Source organism: Ornithorhynchus anatinus, chromosome 14 (assembly GCF_004115215.2).
Source record: "Ornithorhynchus anatinus isolate Pmale09 chromosome 14, mOrnAna1.pri.v4, whole genome shotgun sequence".
Taxonomy (NCBI): domain Eukaryota; kingdom Metazoa; phylum Chordata; class Mammalia; order Monotremata; family Ornithorhynchidae; genus Ornithorhynchus; species Ornithorhynchus anatinus.
Window position 1 is genome coordinate 37,701,826 of NC_041741.1, and position 27,958 is coordinate 37,729,783.

General features: G+C 40.8%; 1 protein-coding gene across 1 annotated transcript; it reads left to right on the forward strand.

The window, feature by feature from the left end:
• The first annotated feature begins 1,226 nt into the window (after positions 1-1,226).
• GAS2L3 (growth arrest specific 2 like 3) lies at positions 1,227-27,937 on the forward strand. The gene is made up of 9 exons (XM_029079551.2): positions 1,227-1,290; positions 11,415-11,457; positions 13,873-14,041; positions 16,140-16,258; positions 17,524-17,665; positions 20,264-20,327; positions 22,105-22,243; positions 23,265-23,372; positions 24,091-27,937. Exons 2-9 carry the CDS (start codon positions 11,440-11,442, stop codon positions 25,459-25,461), a joined length of 2,130 nt encoding a protein of 709 aa, XP_028935384.1. The 5' UTR covers positions 1,227-1,290; positions 11,415-11,439; the 3' UTR covers positions 25,462-27,937.
• The last annotated feature ends 21 nt before the right edge of the window (positions 27,938-27,958 follow it).

Sequence of the window (27,958 nt, forward strand, 5' to 3'; positions counted from 1 at the left end):
TAAATGAGTGAATGAGTGATTGAATGAGTGAATAAGTGATTGAATGAGTGAACAAGTGAGTGATTGAACGAATGAGTGATTGAATGAATGAAAGTGATCGAATGTGTGAATGAATGAATGAAAATGATCAAATGTGTGAATGAATGAGTGATTGAATGAGTGAGTGATTGAACGAATGAGTGATTGAATGAGTGAATGAATGAATGAAAGTGATCGAGTGTGCGAATGAATGAATGAAAGTGAACGAATGTGTGAATGAACGAATGAATGAGTGATTGAATGAGGGAGTGATTGAACGAATGAGCGATTGAATGAATGAATGAAAGTGATCGAATGTGTGAATGAATGAGTGATTGAATGAGTGAGTGATTGAACGAATGAGTGATCGAATGTGTGAATGAATGAATGAATGAATGAATGAATGAAAGTGAGCGAATGTGTGAATGACTGAATGAGTGAGCGATTGAACGAATGAGCGATCGAATCAGTGAGTGAATGAATGAAAGTAATCGAATGAGTGAATGAATGAAAGCGAACGAATGTGTGAATGACTGAATGAGTGATTGAATGAGTGAGCGATTGAACGAATGAGCGGTCGCATGCGTGAATGAATAAATGAAAGGGATCGACTGCGTGAATGACTGAATGAGTGATTGAATGAATGAGGGAATGAGTGAAAGCAATCGAATGAGTGATTGAACGATGAGCGATTGAACGAATGAGCGATCGCATGAGTGAATGAATGAATGAAAGCGATCGAATGAGTGATTGAATGACCCCCTTCCCGTCCCCTCAGCACTGGACTCGTCCGCTCAACTGTATCTATTTTCTTTACCCTATTTATTTTGTTAACGAAATGTACATCGCCTCGATTCTATTTAGTTGCCATTGTTTTTACGAGATGTTCTTCCCCTCGACTCGATTTATTGCCATCGTTCTCGTCTGTCCGTCTCCCCCGATCAGACCGTAAGCCCGTCAAACGGCAGACACTGTCTCTATCTGTTGCCCACTTGTTCATTCCCCGCGCTTAGTCCAGTGCTCGGCACATAGTAAGCGCTCAATAAATACTAGTGAATGAATGAGTGAATGAATGAATGAATGAGTGAGCGCAGCGGGGGCAGCGGGAGGGAGGGGGAAGAAGCCCCGCCCCCTCCGGCGCCGTCCCGGCTTCCGATTGGTCCTTTCGAAAGGGGGGGGGGCGGAGGCGGTTGGCGGCGGGGCGGCGGCCGCGGCCGGAGGGAGTGGAGTCCGGCCGGAGCGGGAGGCGGCCCGGCGGAGTGTCCGGCCTCGGTGAGTCGGGCACCTTTCTCCCCCGGGGGTGGGTCTCCCTGTCCGTCTGTCCGCCTGCCTCGCCTCCCCTCCGCCCTGCCTCCCGAAGCCGCCTCCGGCTTGTCCCCGGCTCCCCCGGCCGGGCTGAGCGAGGCCGCGGCGCGCGGGCCCGGGGCGGGCGGCCATTGGCTCCCTCCGGCGGCGCGGGGCTCCTGATTGGCTCCCGCTGGCTCGGAGCCCCGCTTTCGCCCCGCCCCCTCGTGGCCCCTCGGCAGGTGCTGCTCGGGCTCCGCCCTCGCTGCCCCCCCCCCCCATCATAATAATCATGTTGGTACTTGTTAAGCGCCCACTCTGTGCCGAGAACTGTTCTAAGCGCTGGGGGGGGGGATACAGGGTCATGAGGTGGTCCAACAAGAGGCTCCCAGTCATCATCCCCATTTGACAGAGGAGGTCACTGAGGCCCGGAGAAGCAAAGTAATACAGGATACAGCGCCCACTCTGTACCGAGAACTGTTCTAAGCGCTGGGGGGGGATACAGGGTCATGAGGTGGTCCAACAAGAGGCTCCCAGTCATCATCCCCATTTGACAGAGGAGGTCACTGAGGCCCGGAGAAGCGAAGTAATAATAATATTGGTATTCATTCATTCAATAGTATTTATTGAGCGCTTACTAGGTGCAGAGCACTGTTCTAAGCGCTGGGGGCGGGAATACAGGGTCATGAGGTGGTCCCACGGGAGGCTCCCAGTCATCATCCCCATTTGACAGAGGAGGTCACTGAGGCCCAGAGAAGCACAGTAATAATAATAATGTTGGTATTCATTCATTCAATAGTATTTATTGAGCACTTACTAGGTGCAGAGCACTGTTCTAAGCGCGGGGGGTGATACGGGGTCATGAGGTGATCCCATGGGAGGCTCCCAGTCATCATCCCCATTTGACAGAGGAGGTCACTGAGGCCCGGAGAAGCAAAGTAATAATAATAATGTTGGTATTTGTTAAGCGCTTACTAGGTGCAGAGCACTGTTCTAAGCGCTGGGGTGGGATACAGGGTCATGAGGTGGTCCAACAAGAGGCTCCCAGTCATCATCCCCATTTGACAGAGGAGGTCACTGAGGCCCGGAGAAGCAAAGTAATAATAATAATGTTGGTATTTGTTAAGCGCTTACTAGGTGCAGGGCACTGTTCTAAGCGCTGGGGGCGGGAATACAGGGTCATGAGGTGGTCCCATGGGAGGCTCCCAGTCATCATCCCCATTTGACAGAGGAGGTCACTGAGGCCCAGAGAAGCAAAGTAATAATAATAATAATGTTGGTCTTTGTTAAGCGCTTACTAGGTGCAGAGCACTGTTCTAAGCGCTGGGGTGGGATACAGGGTCATGAGGTGGTCCAACAAGAGGCTCCCAGTCATCATCCCCATTTGACAGAGGAGGTCACTGCGGCCCAGAGAGGCGAAGTGATAATAATAATGTTGGTATTCATTCATTCAATAGTATTTATTGAGCGCTTACTAGGTGCAGAGCACTGTACTAAGCGCTTGAAATGTACAGATCGGTAACAGAAACGGTCCCTGCCCTTGGACGGGCTTACTGTCTAATCGGGGGAGACGGAGGGACCAGAACAATAGCAATAAATAGAATCAAGGGGATGAACATCTCATTAAAACACCGAGCACTGTTCTAAGGTCTGGGGGGGATACAGGGTCATGAGGTTGTCCCACAGGAGGCTCACAGTCTTCATCCCCATTTGACAGAGGAGCTCACTGAGGCTCAGAGAAGTGAAGTGACACCCACAGTCACACAGCTGACAAGGGGCGGAGCCGGGATTCAAACCCATGACCTCTGACTCCCAAGCCTGGGCTCTTTCCACTGAGCCACGCTGCAATCGTATTCATGGAGCCCTTACTATGTGCAGAGCACTGTACTCATTCATTCAATCGTATTCATGGAGCCCTTACTATGTGCAGCGCACTGTACTCATTCATTCATTCATTCAGTCGTATTCATCAAGCCCTTACTATGTGCAGAGCGCTGTACTCATTCATTCACTCAGTCGTATTCATCGAGCACTTACTATGTGCAGAGCATTGTACTGATTCATTCAATCATATTTAGCGAGCCCTTACTATGTGCAGAGCACTGTGCTCAGTCATTCATTCAATCGTGTTTATCGAGCCAGTACTATGTGCAGAGCACTGTGCAAAGTGCTTGGAATGGACAATTCGGTAACAGATAGAGACCATCCCTGCCCAGTGACAGTCTAAACTGGGGAGGCAGCAAAGCAAAAGAGAACAAAACAAAAACAAGACATCATCGAGATAAATAGAATCGAGGGGATGGACACCTCATTAACAAAATAAATAGGGTAATTAATATATACAAATGAGCACAGTGCTGAGGGGAAGGGGGAGGAGCAGAGGGAAAGGGGGTTCAGTCTGGGCAGGCCTCCTGGAGGAGGTGAGCTCTCAGGAGGGCTTTGAAGAGGGGAAGAGAGTGAGTTTGGCGGAAGTGAGGAGGGAGGACATTCCAGGACAGCGGGAGGACGTGGGCCAGGGCCCGACGGCGGGACAGGTGTGAACGGGGGACGGTGAGGAGGTGAGCGGCAGAGGAGCGGAGTGTACGGGGTGGGCAGTAGAAAGAGAGAAGGCTAAGCACTTGGAATGGACAATTCGGCAACAGATAGAGACAATCCCTGCCCTTCGTGACTTTGTCTTCCCGGAACGGCTTCCTTTCCCCCCACAAAAAAAGTTTCGTGACATTCTCAATTTCAGCCCGAGTCCGGGAGGAGGAATCCATCAGTGGTATTTATTGAGCACTTACTAGGTGCAGACCATTGTCCTAAGCGCTTGGGAGAGAACTACAGGAGGAAGGAAAGACTCCTCAATACTGTTGACCCTGGAGACTCTCAGCGGCTTGGGGTGGTGACATGGGCAGAGTTGGTCTTTGAAACAACTAATGCAGGCATCGTATCTCAGGGATTGGTCACTTTTTATAATAAATGTGGTATTTGCTAAGTGCTTACTATGTGCTGGGGCAAGTACATGATAATCAAGACCTTCATGGGGCTCACAATCTAAGTAGGAGGGAGAACAGCTATCGAATCCCCATCTTGCAGATGAGGGAACTAAAGCACAGAGAAGTTAAGTGACTTTCCCGAGGTCACACAGCAGGCATATGGTGGGGCGGGGATTAGAAACCAGGTCCTCTGACTCCGAGCTCCGTGCTCTTTTCCTGAGGCCATATCGACTGTATTTTAGCACTTCCTCTCCTGAGCCCTACCCTTTCTCGTTGACTGTTGAAGACCAGCCGCTTATCAGCTTCTCCCTGAAAAGGAGGAGATCACCAATCTTCATTTTCCTTTGGATTTCCCAAGAGGCCAGGCTGTGGTTTAGGAAGGTCACATAGTAATAACCGAAGTATATTAAATACCGATCTACGGGCCATACACTGTTTGAAGAGCAGATTCTCAAGGAGCGCTAACCAGAGTCCGACAACATCCGCTTAGAGTGAAGCAACAGTAGGTAGGAAAGATCAGAAACTGTTCCCCCAGTTTGGGAGAGTACGAAACAACAGAATTAGTAGACATGGTCCCTGCCCACAAGGAGTTTACAATCAGATTGTTCTTCCTTCTGTGCCCTTTGTGGCAACAGATTCTGGGGAGCTGGGTAGGAACATGTCTACCAACTCTGATGTACTCTTCCAAGCATTTAGTAGAGTGCTCTGCACACAGGAACCACTCAGTAAATACCATCGATTGGCTGGAGGAAGTACAGGGGCTGGTTTCTAATCTCATTTCCCAGCACTCTCACCCCTGCCATGATCCCAGCAAAGAACAGCTGAATAGCTGAATAAGAGCAGGTGAGAAGAGATGGCCTGGCCGTTGCCCTCTCAACTCTGATATTCATGGTCACAGTTGTTGTCCCAAAACCTCTCAGGCCACTGGCACCGGGACAGGTGCAGGAAGAAGGTGTGCCTACGACCCATTTTGAGTTACATGTGAAAATTAGCATGATTAGCACCTAAAATTCAAAATTTCCATCCAAACTGCAATCTAAAGGGTTTTGGCACTTCATAAAAAGCATATTACACTGCAACTGTAGAATGGTTGAGATTTCCAAAGGAGTGTTGGTTATCACAGGAACCTATGGAGGTGAACTATAAATAGGTTTAAGAGGGTTTTAGATGGAGAAGTTAGGAATAGTTGATGGTCCCTGAACCTTAGGATAGATGTCAAGCTAGGCCTTCCCCACACGTTTCCTCCAAGCATTCCGTTGCTTCATTTGGCAAAAAAAAACTATGCTGGGTGGACTTCGGTCCTGGCTCAATAATGGCATCTCTTGGGTTCTTCTAAGGGGATGAAACACCAAATAAAATGAATAGATTCACTGAAAACCAGATGTTTAGCATGAACTGTAAATATTTGAGATTAAAAATTCAGGTTAGAAATAACTTAGGTTTGTCCAGGGAAGATTGGATGTTATTCCCAAGGGGGTGGGGGGAGTGGGAAAAGATGGGGAAGGGAAGCCATGGGCCATGAGCTGATGCTCCCTGGGGCTTCCCCATCACTGCCCGTTCTGTGCCAGTTAGGGGCTGTGCTGCCACAGTCTAGGCAGCAGAAACCGGAGTACTGTCATTCTGGTTGGCAGAGCTTGGCTCGGGAGCTTCCGTTTCCCTGAGAAGGGAGGTGAGGTGACCGAGCTGACATGGCCAAGATGGTTGAGTCTATGGCAGATGGTGGTGGTAAGTATCACCAGCCCACACTCCCTCCTGCCTTGTGTTTTTCCCCCCTTTTTCTTTTCTCCCTCTTTCCCAAGTCTCCCAATTAATCGATCAATGGTATTTATTGAGTGCCTACTGTGTGCAGGGCACTGTACTAAATGATTAAGAGAGTTCCAAAGCAACAGGTGGTAGACCCGTTCCCTGCCCGTAAGGAGCTTACGGTCTAGATCTTCCTTACTTCTGTGCTTCCATCCTCCTTCCGCTTTCCTCTCCTCTTTCCCTCCCTTTAAAGTTGCAGTGCCTGTAGTGAGACCTGGACCTGCCACAGACATCGTATCTGGCAAATGGATTAGTTTTGTCAGCCTTCTCTACGTGCCCCACTCGTCGACAGATGGCAATACGATTGTCTCTGTTTCCGAACTGTACTTTCCAAGCGCTTAGTACAATGCTCTGCATACACGAAGCGCTCAATAAATACGATTGAATGAATGAATAAGATCCCCAAAAGTGAGCCCTTAGAATGTAGGCCATCAAACGAGCATCAAAGCTCTGGTCACCTCAACCCAGCTTTGCTAGGTAGTACACGCGAAGAGATACCCAGGGAAGCTGAAATGGGACGACCCAAAGCTAAGGAAGCATTTTTGAGGATTCAGTGAAGCGCAGCTTCAGACTGTACAGCATGGCAGCTATTGGGAAGCAACTTGGACTCTGTGTAATTAAGAAAGGAGTGGCTCTTTTTAACGGAAGCTCCAGTACAACTGAAAACAGCACCAGACGCTGCAATCACTTACACAATGGGGATTCGCCGTACAATATGGTAGGGACTGTTGGTTTCCTTGACAAATCCACACTCATGTTTTAACATGTGTTTACGACATATCGTTAGTGGCGTCATCTTCCTATGAAGGATGTCTGTACATTAGAATAGGGTGTAGGTCCAACATCCCGACCAAATTTCTTTTCAGAGTTTTCAAATTCTGTGACTCCAAAATTCCCCCCCAAAACTTAACAAGTTAGATGTAATATTTTTTCACTTCTCCTGATTATGGTTGGTGGATACAGTATTTCTTTATTTTGGAAATACTTCCTCCACTGAAGTATGTAAAAGGTTTTGGACAAAAAGACCCCAAAATAAATGTACCTTATTAATTTTAAAATATGTTAAATAATTCACTACAAACCATGAAGTCTATTTTATTAAAACTTTTTTTTCAAAAGCTTTCTCAGGTGCTTATTTATGTAGTTCTTCATCTTGGAAATAGTCTCCCCATTAGACCTGACGGGAACATTGCAAACCAATTTCTAGAAGAAAAAACCTACCCGTGAAGTTCAAGTACCAAACTAGTGCATAAAGTCTTCATTTTTTTCACACAGAACAATTTAGTCTAATGTTCTTTAGAAAGAGCAGCTATTAAACATTCTTGTAACACAGTAGCTTCTTTGTGAATATGTCACTTTGTTCATTTTTCTTGCAATTGCTTTGTGAATTGGGCATTCTTTTGTTCCAGCTTGGCAGTTGCAACTCTTAGGAGTTTTGCCTAGTTATGTGGGGCTCCTTATTTTAATGAGACCAACTTCTCTAATGCCATTTTTATGAAATGATCAAGGAAGCCTCTTACTGTGGACCTTTATTTGGAATAAAGGATTATTTATTCTAAACAAAAATGTAACCTATTCTGAGTTAAGTCGTGGGACACAAAACAAGCTTGATAGTGTTACCCTATTCTTTCCCATAGTACAGATAAAGAAAAACAACAGCGAAAGGATTTTCTGCTGGATTTACTTTCATATAAGGAGAATATGATAGAGTAAATTAAATCTTCAGCTCAGGTTTATTAATACTATTAGACTTAAATGAAGAAAAATAGGCTCTTCATAAAGTAAGGTTATTGATGGCGTGGGTTAGTGCAGTTTTAACGCTATATCTCTTACCAGGAAAAATAAGCCTTTTATTGTAAATAATATTTTTTCAGTAATTTAAAATAGCATACATTTTTGTTCTTCTGTGTGATATTTTGTGGGACCCAGTTGACTTGTTAAATTTAATTTAATAGGCATATAATAAAATACCTTGGTGTGTTTTATCCAGAAGTAAATTGGCAAAAATTAATCTGAAGAGTATTAAAAAACATACAGTTTAGAAGTCCACTCCATTTTGTGGCATTCTTGGAAGTTAGAAGTTTTCTATTTGACAGAAAAAAAAATTATACAAAGACCTGAAAACAAGAAAACTATTAATGGACAAAACTTTTGGTGGGTCTTTGGAATTAAGGGAAAAGAAATAAGCTTGTAGGGTGAAGTCCGCTATTTGTTGTGGATTCTGTACTTGGACTCCATACTTTATAACTGGATTCCTGGATAATAATATTAATAATAATTATGGTCTTTGTTAAGTGCTTACTATGTGCCAAGCACTGTGCTAAACTCTGGGGTAGATACAAGGTAATCAGGTTAACCCACGTGGGGTTCACAGCCTTAATCCCCATTTTACCCAGGAGGTGACTGAGGCACAGAGAAGTTAAGTGTCTTGCCCAAGGTCACACGGGAGACAAGTGCAAAGCTGGGACTAGAACCCACGTTCTCTGACTCCCAAGCCCGTGTTCTTGCCACAAGGCCATACTGCTTCTAATTTGGGATTTAGGGCAGCCCAGTTTAATCACCACCTAGACCAATTACTGATAATTATGTTTTTTTGCATTAAGAATTGTTCTCCAGCTTTTTATGGAGATCATAACTTCACGATCACAAAAGTAGAGGCAAATGACTGAAAATGTTTTGCGCTGTCGATAACTTTTTAAATTTTATTTTATAGAGAAAGCTTGTAGTGATGCATTCAGAAAAAACAAGTCTCCATTATATCTCTTGTGATATAATCAGTCAAGCAATCACTCATGTTTATTCAGTGCAGACCACTGTACTTAACTTGGAGGAGTACAATATGATAGAGTTGGTAAACAATTCTTCCCACAGAGAGCTTACAGGAGCTCACAGTCTAGAGGATCCTCCCAATCTCAGCACACAGTAAATTCTCGCTAAATAGAATTGATTGATCGATTTAGTGGGTGAGTGGAATCTCCCATTTTGAACCTCGTGCGAAACATAGACTGTATCCAACCAGATGATCTTCTGTCTACCTTAGGGCTTAATACAGTGCCTGGCACAAAGTAAACACTTAACAAATACCATTAAAAAAAAACCCCAAAAAGGAGCAAAGTATGAGCCTTGGCCCTGAAATGGAGAACTTGCAAAGAGGAATCGATTGTAGAGCTAATGAATTGTCCCATCCCAACCACACTCTCTTTTTCCCACCAATCATGTTTCTGCTGGGTGTCCAGGGTGTAGTGAGCCAGTAGGGAAGTAGGAGTGCCGGATATTTCTAGGTGCATATGCAGTCTTTGCCCACATTAGCTAGCTCCGCTGAGCGCTGGGATTAGAGCTGAGATCTCCTGTTTCCCAGAACAGTGATCTTACAGCATGTGAAGAATCACATGAGGCTCACGAGCTTCAAGCAGTCAGTCTATCACTCCATAGTATTTACTGAGTGCTTCCTCTATGGATAACACTGTACTAAGTGCTTGGGGGGAACACCAGAGATGTATTAGACCCGATCTCTGCCCTCAAGGAGCTTATAATCAAGTGAGGGAGGCAGGCTTGGACACCCCTAGTCTACTGTAGGAGACTCTCACCAGCCCTTTCTAGAGATTTCTAATTTCTCCTTACATCTCCCTTCCAACTCTGGTTTCTCTTCCTAACACCTCTGGTCACCCTGCTCCTCAACTTCAGTAATCTGACAGCTCAGGAAGAGTATATGTAGTTTCCTTTGTATTTTAAGAAGACACCCCGACAGTGAAATGTAGCTATGAGTGTGTTTGGAGTGGAAAATGCCAATGAGGAATAATTCATTCATTCATTCAATCGTATTTTTTGAGCACTGTATTAAGCGCTTGGGAAAGTACAATACAGTAATAAACAGACACATTCCCTGCCCACAATGAGCTTAGGGCCACACTGAGGTCATAAAAAGACTGTCCCTTGTGATGTTATTCTGTTTAATGTTTGCAGCTCCTCTTGTGGTTTTCTCTTTTCATTCATTCATTCAATAGTATTTATTGAGCACTTACTATGTGCAGAGCACTGTACTAAGCGCTTGGAATGTACAAATCGGCAACAGATAGAGACAGTCCCTGCCCATTGACGGGTTTACAGTCTAATCGGGGGAGACAGACAGACAAAAGCAATAGCAATAAATAGAATCAAGGGGATGTACATCTCATTAAAACAATATTGCCTGCTTGTCTCTCGTTCCTTAGAAAACTTGTGCTTGAAAGAACCCATTCCTTACTGGATGATTATATTTTAGGGCTGTGCCCAAACAGAGAGATGACTTTTCTCTTCTCATCCTGGAGGCAATCTCCTATTGCCTGACTCATCTAATAGAGTCTCTGGTCCCTACGCAGCCGTGGCTGCTCGGATTTGGGGAAGGGAGGACCCCGGTAATCATTATTTATGAACACCTACACATAGGTAATTAGAATGAGAGTCTGTGGGTGTAAAGGACTGAACTAGGCACAAACAGTGCTTGGCACATAGTAAGAGCTTAACAAATACCATCATCATTATTATTATTATTATTAAAATTCAAGTGGGAGACACAGTTCCTGCCCTCGAGCTTCCAATCTAATGAAGGCGATTTATAGACACTGACTGTCGACATACATTGCAAGCCATCAGTCGGTGTAAGCACTTGGAAACGTAGGATACACCTAGTAAAAACAAATATAAGCATAAGATGAATGAATTGAATAAATTAATGGAGATATACATGACTATTAAGGATGGCTAATGGGATGACATTAATCAGAATGTTTCCCAGAAGAGGTATGTTATTAAATTGGCTTTGAAGGTGGGGATGGATGTAGTTTGGCAGATTTGATGGGTGGGAGGAGTTCCATGCCGAGGACGGGAACTCATAATAGGCTGAAGACAGGAGACGTGAGAGTCCTGTACAGTTAGGAGGTTAAGGTGGAAAGAGTGAAATATGTAAGCGGGAGTATAGTGGTTTAGAGAGTGGATAGCTTAGGAGACGTCATGCTCTCTCAGGTACTTAGTACAGTGCTCTACAAACAGTAAGCATTCAGTAAATACATCGATGATGATGAGATATTTGGTGGAGAGCCTTGAATCCAGTGGTCCAGTATTGGATGTAGAGTGAATTGGGAAACTACTGTATGTTTTGAGGAGGGGAGTGATGTGATCGGAACAGCATTTGGAAGTTGAAGGGGGCAGCCGAATGTAGGATAGATTGAAGAGTTAAATGTGCACACAGTAAGCTCTCAGGAAGTACAGTTGATGGAATGATCTGTATGTTTATATTTTAAGAGAGTTAAGGTGTAACAATTGATTATATTTTAATTTTTGTTTTATTTTCAGAAAAAGATTGAATTTCAGAACAAACATGCAGAATGCAGTTCAAGTAAGTACTACACTTATTCAAAGTTTTATCTTTGATTAAATAATGTAAATTTAACTCTAAAGGAGTTCATAGTATGTGTTTCATATGTTTGGGTATTGAAAATTGTGTTTTAATCCAGAGAATATTTCACATATTTGTCTGACTGTATTTTCTCAAGCCACCTGTATGGGCCCAAAATTCAAAGATAAAAACTATAAGGTAAAAATTGTGATGCTATTTATAGTTTCCTGGCCAAAGACTAATTATTTTCAGCCAAATAATCTCTGCCATTTAGGGCAATGTGGTGGCAGATTGAATCATTTTTCAAATTATGAAAGCTGGGTTTCAGGTAAGTTGCATTAATGCTCAAAGTCGTTCAGAAATATTCGACTTTTCAAATTAGTCTGAAAGAACTAAAATATTCTTGTGTCTGGGGGATTGCTGAATTACTCTAATCACAATTGGGGGCAAATGTAATTTGACAGAACTCCTAATTCTAAGTAGAAACATACTGGGGCTACCCCCAGAAAATATTTTATTAGCTGATGATGTGGGCCATCCATCATATTCTAGGGAAGTCCTTCATCCTGGTACCTGTAATAGCCAAACGTATGTGAATTCTTTCTTGATAATGGACTATTTTATTTATTTATTTTAATTTTTGGCATCATGGTGATAAACACTGTTGAGAGGTTTGAAAAAGGAAATCTAAAGCTGGGAATTCCTAACCTTCCACCAGACCCCAGGGGTCATGAATTGATTGTCTATGGTTGGAAGCGTTACCGGTGTTAGATACTTGGTCTCTTGCCTATGACCAAAATGCGTCAAAGACTAATCTACCATGTCTAACAAGTCGGCAAATAATCTTCCAGTGATGTTTGCAAAGGGTTTTAAAGCAATTGATGGACTTGTGTTTCTTTTACTAAACAAACTCTTACAAAACTCTAAGCATGTAATTTCACGATAGGATTTTCTCTGTCAGAAGTAGTCATGCACTAGTTGGTTCTTCGAAGAATATAAATAATTATACTGTATTGGCAGTATTACCTTAGGCATTTGGTTTGATTATGTAACATTCCCTATCCACATTGAAAAGACACAAAGTACTCATTAATTTTTATTTAAAGAAAATAATTGATATTTGATCTGCTATGATTAAAGAGTTGACTTGTTGACCCACTTACTTTTCAGATGTATAACTGGTTTAAGTATTGACTAATCTTCATCTTAATCCTGAACATCCTAAATTGCACCAGTAGTTTATTTTAATCTTCTATTGTCAAAATATTTTACTTCTTGACTGCTAATAATGTCTCATCTGTTCCCTGTGAATGTACCTTTCCTCTCTGGTCCTTTTTTTAAGGAGTCTTTTCCTCTACTTTTTCAAAAACCAATAACACATGTACTCAGACCCAGAAATGTTTTCATATACACTGGAAAAATGCTAATACCTGTAGACATACTCCCACTGCTCACCCACACACAATCAAACAGTTATATTGAAGCACTTGTTAAGCACAAGCTAACACACTGCTCTTGCTAAAGCCTGGAGTGAATAAGCAAGGAACTAGACCTCCTCTTTGCACTCCTGCCATATTATGACCTTGAGTGGTTGAAATCCAAGAAATTCTCATCTTCCTCTTCCTTCTCTTCCCTCTCCTCCTCTTCCCCATCTTCTCCCTCCTCCTCTTCTCCCCTCCTCCTCTTCTCCCTCCTCTTCTCCCATCTCCCCTTCCCCCCTCTTCTCCCTCCTCCTCTTCCACCTCCTCCTCTTCCCCCTCCCCTCCTCTTCTTCTCGCTCCTCCTCTTCCACCTCCTCCTCCTTCCCTCCTCTTCCCCCCCCTTCCCCTTCAACCCCTTTTCCCCTTTATCCCCTTCCCCCTTCTCTTCTCCCTCCTCCTCTTCCTCTTCCGTTTCCTGTCTCCTCCAAGTCATCATCTTCTTCAGAATCCTAATCATTTCCATCCGTCCTCATGCGAGTGTTCTTCCTCCCCATGATTATCTTGGTTGGCCTTCTCAATACTTTCAATACTCAATACTTTCTTCAGCTCTGCTGTGGCAGCCATATTTAAATGAGGTATTCCCGGTGCACTCAATTCATAGTTTTATATAATGATCGAAATCTGCTCTTTTTTATTTTTTAACTCAAATTCTTCCTGATAAAACTCAGTGTTTTGTTGTCCTTCTTGGCTGCCACCTCACATTAAGTTGATAAAACTAACGCTTCCTGTGGGACAGGGATTATGTCTGATCTGATTATCTTGCCTCAACCACAGCACTTGTTTGGCACATAGTAAGCATTTAATAATAATGCTATTTATTATGACTCTTAGATCTCTTTTCTGATTCATCGCTGTTAACCTTAGAGCCCATCATTAGAGGGATTTCCATCTACTTTTTGGCTACAATTTAGTCATCTTATTATATTCTTATTAGGTGTGGTTTGGAGAAGATCTGCCTCTAAGTCCACGAAGTCCTCTGACTCCCAGACATGGGCCAGGTTTGGCAGATGTTTATCAGTATGATGAATGGATAGCTGTCCGGCATGAAGCTACCCTGGTGCCTATGCAAGAAGATCTTTCAATCTGGTTAACTGGTTTACTAGGTAAGGCCTGGGAAATTGCTTAGTCAACTCTTGACCTCTCAGCTGTTTTTAAGATCATCCTAGTTCATCAGTTTTTACATTTGAAAAGTATTTATATTCTCTACTTTAAAAGCCTTTTTTGAATAAACACTATTTTGAATCATTCTAAACTTGTAAAATTAGTCAGAAGTGGCATGCCTCGAGGTGGAAATTAAGGTTATGGGCAGCAGTTTTCCCAGGGTAGAGAGCCTCTACTGTGGATTCTTCGTAAATGGAAAGGTTATTTGTTTCAAATAGACTAATTTCCTCTTGGGTTTTTTTGCCCGTTTCTTGATTTTTTTTGTCTTTTTAATGGTATTTGTTAAGCACTTACTATGTGCCAGGCACTATACTAAGCACTTGGGTAGATACAAGCTAATCAGGTTGGGCACAGTCCCTGTCCCAACTGGGGCTCACAGTCCAAGCAGGAGGGAGTAGGATTTAATCCCTGTTTTACAGATGAGGTAATCGAGGCCCAGAGAAGCTAAGTGACCTGCCAGAGGTCACAGAGCAGACAAGTGGCGGAGCCCTGATTAGGACCCAGGTTCTACTGCCTCCCAGGCCCGTGCTCTATTCACTAGGCCACACTGCTTCTCTGGTTATTTCCAAGTCCTGGGAAAGGCAGGTATTTGAAAGAGTGCCCAGAGGCTCCCATCGCTGACATTACAGCAATTCATTGTAATTCTGTCCGGATAACTCAGTTGATGGACAATGGCAATTACCCCAAAGCATAATAATGCAGATTTGGGCTATACCCCCTTCTCTCCTGTCCCCCCTTGGAGGTTATAGCAGGGAAGGAAGTTTCCTGGTTCTGATAAATGAGACTCCTCAGCCCTGGCAACAGAACAGGAGAGGTGAGCCTGGGACCCTCCCACCCCCAGATTATAGGCTTGTTGTGGGCAGGGAACATGTTTGCTAATTCTGATGTATTGTATTCTTTCAAGAGTTTGGCACATAATAAATGCTCAATAAATACCTTTGATTGATTATCAGCACTGCTTCTTTTCTGAACAACAAAAATAGTTTCTGTTTGGTATTGATGGGGTAACTAATCACTGAACCTGGGGTTGGAACGGCATGCAGCTCATTTGATTAGTCTTGCACGTGCATATTCTGCTGGCATTCTCCAGTCATATTTATCCTGAACACCTCCTGCAGGTTCAGAACAGCCCAGTTTCCAGCGTTGCCTATTGACAAATAAGAACATTTTGGAATGCTTTTGCTATTAAAAGACTCATATTTTCAGAAAAAAAGCATAGCAGAGGAATGCTAATTTTTGCTTTTTGTTTTTATTCAGTGGCACATTACTAGTCAACCTGGCAAAACCCGTATTGTTGGTGGGCATCTCCTGTTCAACTCTGCAGATGCAGCATGGCCTAGTGGAAAGAACAGGGGTCCTGGAGTCAGAGGACCTGAGTTCTAATACTGGCCCTGTCACTTGCCTGCTGTGTGACCTTGGAAAATCACTTAACGTCCCTGACCCTCAGTTTTCTCACATGTAAAATGGAGATTCAATACCTATCCTCCCTCCTATTTAGACCGTGAACTGTATGTGGGAGACGGACTGTTTCTGACCTGATTATCTTGTAACTACCCCAGTTTAGAAATTTCTTGGCACACTGTAGGTGCTTAACGGATACTATTATTATTAGAAGAGGAATATTCCAGAAACCAGAGGAAATAAAGTCATGAATTTTTGATGATCACCTGTCAATCTTTGGTATTTATTGAGTGCTTACTGGGTGCAGAGCACTGTACTAAGTGCTTGGGAAAGTCAATTACTACCTTAATATTTTGCTCCCAGGCAATAATAATAATAATATAATAATAAGGTAAAATCCTATAAATTACAAGTTGATAAATTTCAGTGCCTTGCCAGATGGGTGAATTTTCTTTCTAAAATTGTTGAATTTGAAGTCAACTGTTTTAGTTTTACTTGATGAAGTGTGATAGGTTTTTAGAGAAATGTTTTTCAACTGGACTCCAACAGCAACCCATTCCATGTTCCTCTACCTATAACTTTCTTTTTGTTTGAGTTTGTTGCCTTTGGAAGAATATTAATTTTTTTGTCTAATTTCAGGAGTAAAAGTTACAACTGAAAGGTTATTGGAAGAACTTGATAATGGGGTACTACTTTGTCAGTTGATTGAAGTCCTTCAAAAAACTGTTAAAGTATGCTGTAGCTCAAAGGAACTATCAGTGAGTCACCTTTTTGTTTTACAGGGTTCTTTTATACGCGCACAGTGAAGTTTTCATAGCTAATAATTGCCTATTTTAAATGGTTACCTAGGCTGTTCTGAGAAGGTTTCAGATGCTGTTCTGGCAGATTTTGATAGATGAGAAGCAGCACGGCCTAGTGGCAAGAGCACGGGCTTGGGAGTCAGAGAATGTGGGTTCTAATCCCGGTTCTGCCACGTGTCTGCTGTGTAACCTTGGACAAGTCATTTCACTTCTCTGTGCCTCAATTACCTCATCTGTACAATGGGGATTAAGACTGTGAGCCCCATGTGGGACAACCTGATTACCTTGTATCTACCCCAGTGCTTAGAACAGTGCTTGGCACATAGTAAGCGCTTAACAAATACTATAATTGTTATTATTTTCCTCTTCCCAGCCTTTTGGTTTAAACAGTATTTGTTAAGCACTTACTATGTGCCAGGCATCGTACTAAGTGCTAGGGCAGATTCAAGCTACCATATTGATGTGAGGCATTAAACCGAGTCTTTTCTCAATCAAGCAATAGTATTTATTGAGCTCTACTGTATGTAGAACCCTGTAGTTAATTCTTGGGAGAGTTGAAGTACATTAGAACCAATGGACTGATCTCTACCCTTACGGAGTTTATAATCTAGTGGGCGAGACAGACAGTACAGTAATTTGCTGATAGGAGGGAGAAGTGGATAGGTAGGTATTCAAGTCAGGGGTTAAATAGTAGGATATTGTCAACTGCTGTGTACAGAGGTATAATAGGTGAACTTTGAGTATACCAAGTGTGCAGTTAGTGTAGAAGTGCTGAGGTGGTAGCTCTTGGGGGAATATAACTTGGGGAGAAGATAAATTCATTGGGGAAAACTTCCTGATTCCAGAATTTTTAAGATTGGGAGCTGTGGTCTGTCAGTTTTGAAGAAAGCTGGAGGGAGGGAGGTATTTTCAGCCTGGAGAGAGGGCAAGAGTAAGAGCTCAGATGTGGGAGAGATGGGAATGAGGCACAGCGAGTAGGTTGTCTTGAGAGGAATGAAGGGGTGAGTTGGGGTTAGTGAGCAAAGATGATAGATAAGATGGAGGGAGAGGGCTGATGGGAGTGCCTTGGAGATTGTGGCAAGGTGGTTGTCTTCAGTAACGGGGAAGATGTACGTCTCTGAGTCGAAGTGGACAAATAAATTGCATACTTTCTAATATTACTGCTTTATAGGCATTTGAACTTGTATATACATTTTAGATACTTCAAATTTTTATCTTTCCAGGATTTTCCAATGAAAAAAGTCTCTTGTAAAAAAGATGCTTCTTCAGGCTCATTTTTTGCTAGAGACAATACTGCAAATTTCCTTCACTGGTGTAGGTGCCTTGGTGTTGATGAGACTTATCTCTTTGAATCTGAGGGTTTAGGTGAGTGCTTATGTTTAAAAAGACCTTAACTGATTGTCTAACTTCCAGAGTTTCGCATTTATCCTGTAGATGGAAATCTTAGTGCTACATCTTGTTCCCAAGACAAACCTTAACGCAAGGTGAAAAGGTTTGTGGCATTTTATAAAAAGGATAATTGGAAAATATATTTTTTTTGTATTAATTACATTAAGACCTTTCTTTAGCTGGGTCCTCTGGGACTCTGCCTTAACATCTCACTCCATAGGCCTATGTTTCAGCAGGGTTCCAGGCAATCTGAGATAGTTGTTGTCCTACACTTCCACACACACATTTACAGTACAAAGGCAGGTGAATTTACCCCTCTCAAGATGGAAAAATTGTACATCTGGCCTCCAGATGGGTTTCCTTAGCCATTCCTGGGGAGCCTCACTGCAGGAATAGTAAATTAAGTGAAGTCGAAAATGGATGGAGTGATCCATCTTTTGTTCGAGGAGTGCTCAAGTGGTGAAACCTTCTTCTAAGGTCAGTAGCTCTTAAGCATTGTCTGAAAGACTTTGAATAGTGTCGGGAGGAGTAGCAGGAGCAGCCACAAGCAGAGCTGATCCCTGAGATGGGTGAATGTAATTAAAAAATTTAGAGTCCCAGAAAAACACCAATCATTTGCATTTATGGAGCACGTACTGTGTGCAGGGCACTGTACTAAGCCCTTGGGAGGATAAAATATAAAAGAGTCTAGAAATATATGTCAAGGAGTCCACTGACTCAAACATCTTTAACTGTAATAATAGAAAATCAATGTGTGAAAATAAATTTCTGAATAAGATTCCATACACAAAGTTGCAACTATCTAGGTAGTTAAAAATCATATTAAAAATTACACTGTATAATTTAGCCTTTTTTTTTTAAACTCAGTGATATTTATTAAGTGCTTCCTGTGTGCAGTACATTGTTCTAAACCTTTTGGGAGAGTACAGTGGAGTGAGTAGACAGGATTCCTGCCCTCAAAGAGCTTACATAGCAGCTGCCAGACCTATTTTTTAGATGCCAACGAACCTCAGAAACTTATATTTAAAAAGTTAATATATGTTTCAAAGGCCCTATATCATCTGAAAAAAGAAGTTTAGGTTGAAGAATCTAAACTTTTTCAAGAATTCTTAAGTCTTTGCATTGATTTTAAATTAGCACAAGTCCATCAGTATTAGAGTACATGTTAGCAAATATATGCATTCATCCTTTAGGGTTTGACTATAAATAAAAATGTAGTAGCAGGTTTTGGTCTCCTTCTAAAATTGCATCTCACCTTTAGTGCTTTTGAAGGATGTTTATTTTTGCTTACAAGTTTAACATCACTAATTGATTTTGTGGCACCGATCTTTAAAAGCATTAGAGATCAAAGGAGAAGCAAATTGTCTTCTTTTGCCCACTTCACTTCCTGATGAAGGAAATGAGACCGATTGTCCCGTTCTGGGCATTTCTCTTCTCATTCATGAAGCTGTTTGCCCAGGGCTGAAGGTCAGAAAGGTATTAAACTGTAAATAGCCCTATAATGTTGAAAATTTATAAAATCGTGACTAATGATCTAAGGCTTTTGTACACTGCAAAGGGCTGTTGATTTCTGCCTCCCTTTTTAAGAGAGGAGAAGGGAGAGCAAGAGGAGAGGGACCTAGAACTCAAAGCAGTGATATTGTTGTTGCAATGCAGAGATGCCTTTGAGATAATGGCAAGTATATATATATATACTAGAAGCATTAAAAAAAACTAATTTTAAAAACTTTCAATACAAATATGTCCTTGGCTAAATTATGTAGGATCATTTTCCTACCATAAATGATGTTTATCTCATTCAAGCTTTCGACCTGCCTTGATGCAGTATTCTAAAGTAGGAAAATTTTAAATCCTTCCCTTAAATCATAAACTGCAGTGTGGAACACGAGAACATCGAACTCCTCATTGGAGAAGGACCGTGTCGTGCTGCAAGTCAGTACATGTTACTTACAGATTTTTATTTAAAGCAGTGGGAAGCCATTGAATACTTAAGAGAGTAAAAATGTACTTAATGAGAAAATCAAACACCTGGAAGGTACTTGCAACTGGCACTAATGTAAAACATTGCTTATCCCAAAAGAAGTGCCTTAAAATCAATCCATCTCTTTTGAGCTATGATGAACTTATTTAGCATTTGGAAAATGGGCTCTGTCTAACGTAGCTTAATACTTATTGCATTCAATTCGAAGTAAATATTATTTCTTTATGTCACATGGTGAACCAGAGGCAATGAGGTTAAATAGCGACAGTTAAGGGCACAGTTCTGTGCTAAGATTGTTTTAAAAACCAGTTTCCTCAACCTCTGTCTTGAAATGAACAGAGGTGTGAGATGGAAGGTCTTAAAAGTATTAACAAATGAGTGGAAATTCATAAAGAAAATGTCAATACCTGTGTAATCTGAAAAGGTTTTTGAAAGTGTATATGGATGTAAGATTTTCATATACTCCCAATTTTTATTTTTCATAGATTATGGGATAGACACCTACTTTATTGCATTTTTTTCCAAGTTTTCTTCCTTGCTTGGACAAGTTTCTGTGTAAGTTTTTGTTAACCAATATCTCATTTTTCTTATAGTTTTGCACAAAGACCCAAGACAAGTGTATCTTTGCTTGCTTGAAATTGGTCGAATTGTATCAAGGTAGGTAAATAACTTCAATTAAAAAAATTAAGTTAATAAACCAAGTATATGTATCTGATTACACTTACATACTTTGCTCCTCTAATGCCAAACCACTCACTATACATTTTCATCTCTCTCACTGCTGACCACATCCTGCCTCCCTCCTGGAATGTCCTTCCTCCTCATATCTGACAATTACTGTCCCCACCTTCAAAGCTTTACTGAAGGCACATCTCCTCCAAGAGGCCTTTCAGGACTAAGTCCCCCTTCTTCTTCTCCCACTCCCTTCTGCTTCACCCTGATTTGCTCCCTTTATTCACCCCTTCCTCAGTCCCACAGCATTTATGTGCATATCCATAATTTATTTACATTAGTGTCGCTCTAGAATGCAAGCTAGTTGTGGGCAGGGAACATGTCTACCAACTCTGTTATATTGTTAAATTGTTCTTTCCCAGGCACATAGTACAGTGCTCTGCACAGAGTAAGTGCTCAGTAGACATGATTGGTAGAATAATTTTACTACAAAGAGTCAAAATATATGCTGGAAGTAATGGATCACAAATGGCTTGAAATAAATAACTGAGAATTCTAATAAAAAACCACAACTAAAGACTTAAAGTGTAAATATTTAATTTCAAAATTTATTGACCAAAATGCTACTTTTCCTTCCCCCCTTTTCTGTCATTTTTCATATTTGGTATTTGGCATCAATATCTGTCACCTCATAGGGTTTGATTTTATTAGTCACCATATTGTAACATTTTTATGTGTGTGTGTGTGTGTGTGTAAAATGTAGCTTTTTTTTATAGGTACATATATACACATGTAGAATTAGTCTTAAGGTTTGAATTTTTATTGGTGTATGAGTGTGGCTGATAATAATAATTCTGGTATTTAAGTGCTTACTATGTGCCAGGCACTATACTAAACACTGGGGCAGACTGATAGCAGTTACAATCTCTTCTCATTTAGATAAGCAAGATCAAGCATGATCAAACTGAAGGAACATGGGGTAAATTTACTAGAAGGCTGGAAATTTTCATATATATTTGCAAGACTGTAACTTCAAAAATATTGGGGATTAAGTTAGTTCATTTTTAAAAATCTAGGGGAAACTTAATAATCCTTCTCTCTGCATAATCCTTCTCTCTGCCTGTCCTGAAGTCTTTGATTTTAAGTAGGAGGTAGTGGTGTTGCCACACTGCAGCCAGTCCAAATTGGACAGAGAAGGGCAGGGGACTGGAACGGGGCCAGGCAAGTTCTAAGGCAGCTGAGACTCCTTGCATGTAGTGAATACTCAGAAATACAACTCTGTGATTCCTGCCTGTCTTCTGAGCGTTTGGTGCTCATGAACCCTTCTTGAAAGTCAATAAGGTGAAACTCAAATCAGCCCTTTGTTTCAATTTAAGAGCTCTGGTAAAATTTTGAGGTGGGGGAGAGGAGATTAAAATTATTGGTTAAAGGGAGGCTTGAGAGTAACTGAGATTTTTGTTGATAAACGTCTTTGTTTAAGAGTCTTTGCTATGTGCCTTTTTAAAAATGGTATTTGTTAAGTGCTTACAATGTAGCAGGCACTTAAGCACTGGGGTAGATACAAGCTAATCACGTTGGACCCAATCCATGTTCCACATGGGGCTCACGAGATTTATACTGAGGTAACTGAGGCACAGAGAAGTTAAGTGATTTGCCCAAGATCAGGCTGCAGACAAGTGGTGGAGCCGGAATTAGAACGCAGGGCCTTCTGACTCCCAGGCCCGTGATCTAACCCCTTCCCTTTTCTTTCATTTGTTTCTAGATATGGAGTTGAGCCACCTGTGTTGGTAAAACTAGAGAAAGAAATTGAGCTGGAAGAGACCTTGCTAAATACCTCTGGACCTCTAATTCCTATCAACACTCCGAAGACATGTTGTCACCACGAGGAACTACATGAAGCTGTAAGTCCAAACTGCACTTTCATTTTGCTCACGTGAGGCTTGAGGTTGCACCAGTTGCTAAGTTTGAGACATAACTGTAAGATTTAAAAGAATTAATGATGTTCCTTGGCTGCCTCCTAAAAGGAGCAGTAAAGTAGTGGGAAAGGCCAAATCTAACATTTTGAGTAGTTCTCCATCCTGTTCAAGACCTTCAGAGATGTTGTGTTCCTTGGTTTGAAATGTTCACTCAGTAATGGCATTTGGGAAGAATGATTGCTAATGTGGTAACCAAAAATAACTTTAGGCAATGTGGGCTTTTTAATGTAAAAATAGGAAGTGAAAGAAAATGCTGATCCACATCTTGCAGATAGAGTTTTTTAAAATCCATTAGCTAAAAAACTTTTAGCAGCCAGCTAAAGTTTCACCCATATTAAACCAGTTCTGTAGTGATGGTGCACCTGATGTTGAGTACAAGGGCTTGTAGAAGTGTTTAGATTATAATGTAATTATTTACCAAATGAGTGCTTCTCCCACAACCTGATTAGGCTTGATTTCTTTCTGGATGTGGACTAGGTTTATGTACGTGATTAAACATAACCATTATTCAGATAATTTAAGACAGTTTGAACCAGGACACCTGCTATAAGCTTTTTGGGAAAAAACGTAATTGACTGCAAGGGTTCATTTCCTCTAAATACACACATGTACACATACACACACACACGCATGCATGCGTGTGCGTGCACACATTCTCTCTCTATAGATGTATATTTTATATATATATAAATAAAAATATGAGCATGTATGTACATTTATAAATATACACACAAACAGGTTCATACATCTTAGCTGTTCCTGATAGAATTTTCTATCTGGCATGCTTCTTGAATGCCATTTAATTCTTTAGGTAGCCTCTCTTTTTGCTGAATTCTGTTTGTTCAGTTTGCATTTTTCCTACCTGCCTATTTCATTTTCTATTTGAACCTCCATTTAAAAAATAACTATTGTTATTCAAGATCCTTTTTTTCAATTTTTTAAATAGGTTAAGCATATAGCTGAAGATCCTCCCTGTAGCTGTTCTCATCGATTTTCTATTGAGTACTTGTCAGAAGGACGTTATCGGTTGGGAGATAAAATACTTTTTATAAGGGTAAGTCCAATCTTTAGAGAGAAGTAGATTTTAAAAATCTAATTGTGTATAATTATATTATGGTATAGCAGTACGGCCTACTGGAAAGAGCACAGGCCTGGGGGTCAGAGGACCTGGGTTCCAATACCAGCTCTGCCAAATACTTGCTCTGTGACCTTAGGCAAGTCATTTAACTTTTCTATGCCTTAGTTCTCTTGTTCTCCCTCCTACTTATACTGTGAGCCCCATGCCAGATGGGGACTAAGTCCACCCTAACTCACTTGTATCTTCCCAGTGCTGAACACAGTGTTTGACACAAGTGCTTAACAAATACCATAAGAAAAAGAATTTGATTTTCTTAATTTCCTTTTTCGTTAATAGAAATAGTGGCTATGATTCTAAGAAAGGTTTTCCATTTCCAGAAAAATTGAATTTTTACTTTTTCAGCCACTGTTTCAACAATTCTTGTTGGCTTTTCTTCTCGATTAGACTGTATAAAGATCTGGATGTCCTTTTATGGAAACCACCCTCAACATCTAGTTTTCCATTGCATGTGATTTTACATGCTGTTATGTAACTTTATATGGTGTGATCGCACCGACAAAAGCTAACTATGCAAGAATGAACACTAAAAATACCCGTCAACTTCTGCAATTAAAATTTAGCCTACTTTAAAATGGAAAGAAAATGAATCGTAGAATGAAATGTTTTTAAAATGTGCTGTTTTTTTCTTCCCCAGATGCTTCATGGCAAGCATGTAATGGTTCGTGTTGGCGGAGGCTGGGATACTCTTCAAGGTTTTTTACTCAAATATGATCCTTGCCGTGTGTTGCAATTTGCAACTCTTGAGCAAAAAATTCTTGCATTTCAAAAAGGCATTTCAAATGAAAGTGTCCCTGATTCGTCAGTTAGACCACCACAGCCTCCCTTAATGAATCCTCTGTCAGCAGTCAATATGTATCAGAAGCAAAATTTCAAACCCTCTACTCCAGTTTCCGCCGTCAGGGCCAGAGTTAAGCAGGCTACTTCCAAACACCCTCAGACATCTCCAAAAGCTGTAATGTGCCCCTCGTCCTCTCTGAAATCAGGTCAACTGAATTCTGGTGTAGGCCGTTCTAAATTAGCAAGTTCGCCGGCAACAGATTCTCCGCTACATCATAAAACTTTAAAAGCATCGTCAAAGAAAATGGACTTTCCTGCCAAAAATGTTCAGTCTTCCGTTGTTGCTCCCCGTCTTGCTCATCCAGTAAGTAAAAGCACTTCTTCACCCACAGCTGTTGGCCCCGAGTCCCTGCGCAAGCGCATTTTGTCACCGGATAATCCCAGAATCAGGTTTTCACCATCCCAGAATTCTTCCAGAGGCAAGCCAAATGCTCCACTTTCTCCCTCTTCCAGTAAACATTCCGGTAAAACAGAAACCACTGATTCTAAACACCAAAATGCTATTCCCACCAAGTGCAATTTAATGTCCCATTCAGCAACACACCTAAATTCATCAAAATCTCCTAGCCATACACCTAATACAAATTTACACGTGGGATCTAGGCTTCCACCTTCACATCAATCTCTTGCAAAAACAGCAAAATCCTGTTCCAAAAGTACAACAAAAACAGTAACAGGGCCTCAGTTATCTGGCCGAGGGCCCCAAGCAGGTTTGAAACAGGCCCAGAAGGTGAAATCAACCCAGATGCTCACCCCACCAGCATCTGTATCTTCAGCCTCTCCTGCCAAAGCTGCAAGGTTGACACCTATCCTGGAATCGAATCGTAACAACGCTGCTTCAACTGCTAAAAATAAGCCCCAGAATAAGTTTAAAGGCCTTCCGGTTGGATCTAGTTCCACAAAACCTATTGGGCGCACCCCTCTGTCAGTTGTGAAGCTTCCCCAGTCTTCTTCAAAAACACAAATTATAGGAAAGACGACCCAACCTTCCCCAAAGAGCCAGTCTTCAGTGAAAGCACCACAAAAAACGGGCCAAATTCCGGCTTCTTCGGAAAAGAAGCCACTCTTAGCTAACAAGGAAACAGTTAGTGGTGCCAAAAAACCTATTTTTAAGAAGGAAGATGACCATTATTTTGTTATGATTGGCAGCAAGAAGCCTAGAAAGTAAAGAAGAAATGTTAATGTGTGTATTTTTAAATCTTATATTCACTCTCCCATTTGTTGCTTTATCCAGGGATGTTTGAAAAATAGGCCCAGGGAAGGGCTTAATATGTGTCAGAAATCAAGTATACTCATTTCTCCTGTACCTTAGGGATTACATTCTTGATGAGTCCTCCTCATTAAAGAAAACTCTCATCATGCTATGGGTGCCTTAATATACCATTCCACGTGCCTACCACTTTGAAAATAACAAAAAAAATCACAATTCTTCTATTCAGAAAAATGTGCCTTGTCACCAACATCGCTCTGTTCAAAAAAATGTAGAGGAAATAGGTTATGAAAGAACTGAGTGTATATGCTACAGCAAAAGGTAAAATGATGAGGTTTACAGTCATGAACTGAGCAGTTGGAATTTAGTATGACTGGATTAAAATTTTCAGCATTTTGTTAATGTCCTTGTAAGGAAATCCAAAGGCTAACTGATGCTACTAAAATGTTTATCATTTGTAATCTTTGTGTAAATGGGTCAACTGTGAGATGAAGCACCAGTTATTCTCATGGTATTTGCTTGTGCCTATGGGTTCTTGCAAAATAAAGAGCCTGGCATTTTGCTTAAAAATGTAGTTAGCTTTGGCACAACCCCAAACTTAGCAGGTTGAATGTTATTAAATGCTGCTGGTTCAGCCTGGCTTTACTCTGTTACTGTAGACTTTCTTTGGCTCTTCTAGATTTTAATTTATTCAGCGATATGCTTTTCCGACAGGAATCAGAGTTGATTCTTCTGTTTTTCTTTCAAAGACTAATATTTTATATAATTATAGTTTCAATATAAACTTTAACTTATTGATTGATACACTGTATTATGGGCAGTAATTAAACTGTCTGTGCAAGCTTATAGAAACCCCATTCTACATGGGTAACTGTGCAATTTTCTATGAGGAAAACTAGGACTCAGTCGCTCTTGATCATATTGTGCCTTAGCACAACAACTAGGAAAACCATCACTAATTGTTTTTCAATATTTCAGTATCAAGTGACTTCAGAAATTAAATTTTGCCGTTAGAGATATACTGCTGAAAATAACCTTCGGCTAATTTTAGGTTAAAACTCATTTCAAGTACAGCCATAACATAACTGGTGATAGAAAGGAAAAATTCTGAGCAGAATGATACATAACGGTCTTCCTTAAAGTCTGCTCAGAAGTCTTAGACAGATTCTTAAAAGGGTATTTTTGTACAGCTCTTGCTTCTTAGTTCAGCTATTACGTATAGGGTGTGGAACACTTGGTGTCTAGTAGATATTACCGAGAACGTGGCTTACAACTGTCTATAGAGATAATCTCAAAACTATATAAATCTTATAGTGTCAGTGCTCTTAGTACTTATGAACTCGAGACTGACTTTAAATGACTATAAAACTATTAAAAACACATTTGTTGGGAGCCTTCTATACAATAATTCATTAAAGTTTTTGATAATCACTCCTCAGACCTATTTTTTAAAGAGAACAGTTTATTTTAGCAAAGTTTGAGTCTATTTTAAAAACTTAATTTGAGTAAATAAAGGTTTTTCAGTTTATAAAAGAAGTCCTTTTTTAATGATTAAATGCCTTACCTATCAGGTGGTGGTAAAGACAGTTTAGGGATCATGCAGTTTAACCTTTGAAATTGTTACACTTGAATTACAGTTTGAAAAAGAGATATCAAAGCACATGACATATGTATATATATATGAATGCTAATATAACAGTATGCATAAGAATTAATTTTTGTGTTCCCAAGTTGCAGGGAATTAGAAAACTTCATATATGGAACAATTAAGAAGGAAAGTTTTCATACTATTGCTAATTTATTATAGAGAGGCTACTCAGAAGAGAGTATGAATTTAAAATGCATGATTTTATCACTCCAACAGACAACTTAGAGTTTGTTTAGAACGCCATTCATGAAATGGCATCTCTACTTAGTTTTATTTCAGCTGTCTACTATGAAATATACCAATGCTTATTCTTTTAATTTTAAAATGTTGATCTTTAAATTGTTGGCAGGAGGAAAATGGGTAATCTTAATTTTTTAAAACTAACATGACTACAATAAGGCTGAATTAATAAAGGAATTAAAAAAACAAAACGTTGAACTGCCAAAAGAATGCAATAGTGTTTGAATTCATTTCCTTTGCCCTAAAGTATTTGTATATCAAAGCTTCTGTTTGGGAATCTACAGAAAATACAATACCATATGGATCACTGATTTTGAACTGCTGTTCTACAAGGCTGATGTCTTCCTCACTTGTATGGGTGGAGAGTGCAAATGCAAGCAGTGTAATAGTATCAAAGAGGGTGTGTTAACACTTTTGTGCACTTGGAACAGATTTTAGGAGAAAACTCTTCTTGAACACAAAATAGTATTATTTGTGCATCTTTTCTTATGTACTATTCAAGTTTTAATTTTGTATAACCTCATGATAAATAAAATATACAAGTTTCAAATTTTGTGTTTCACTTAA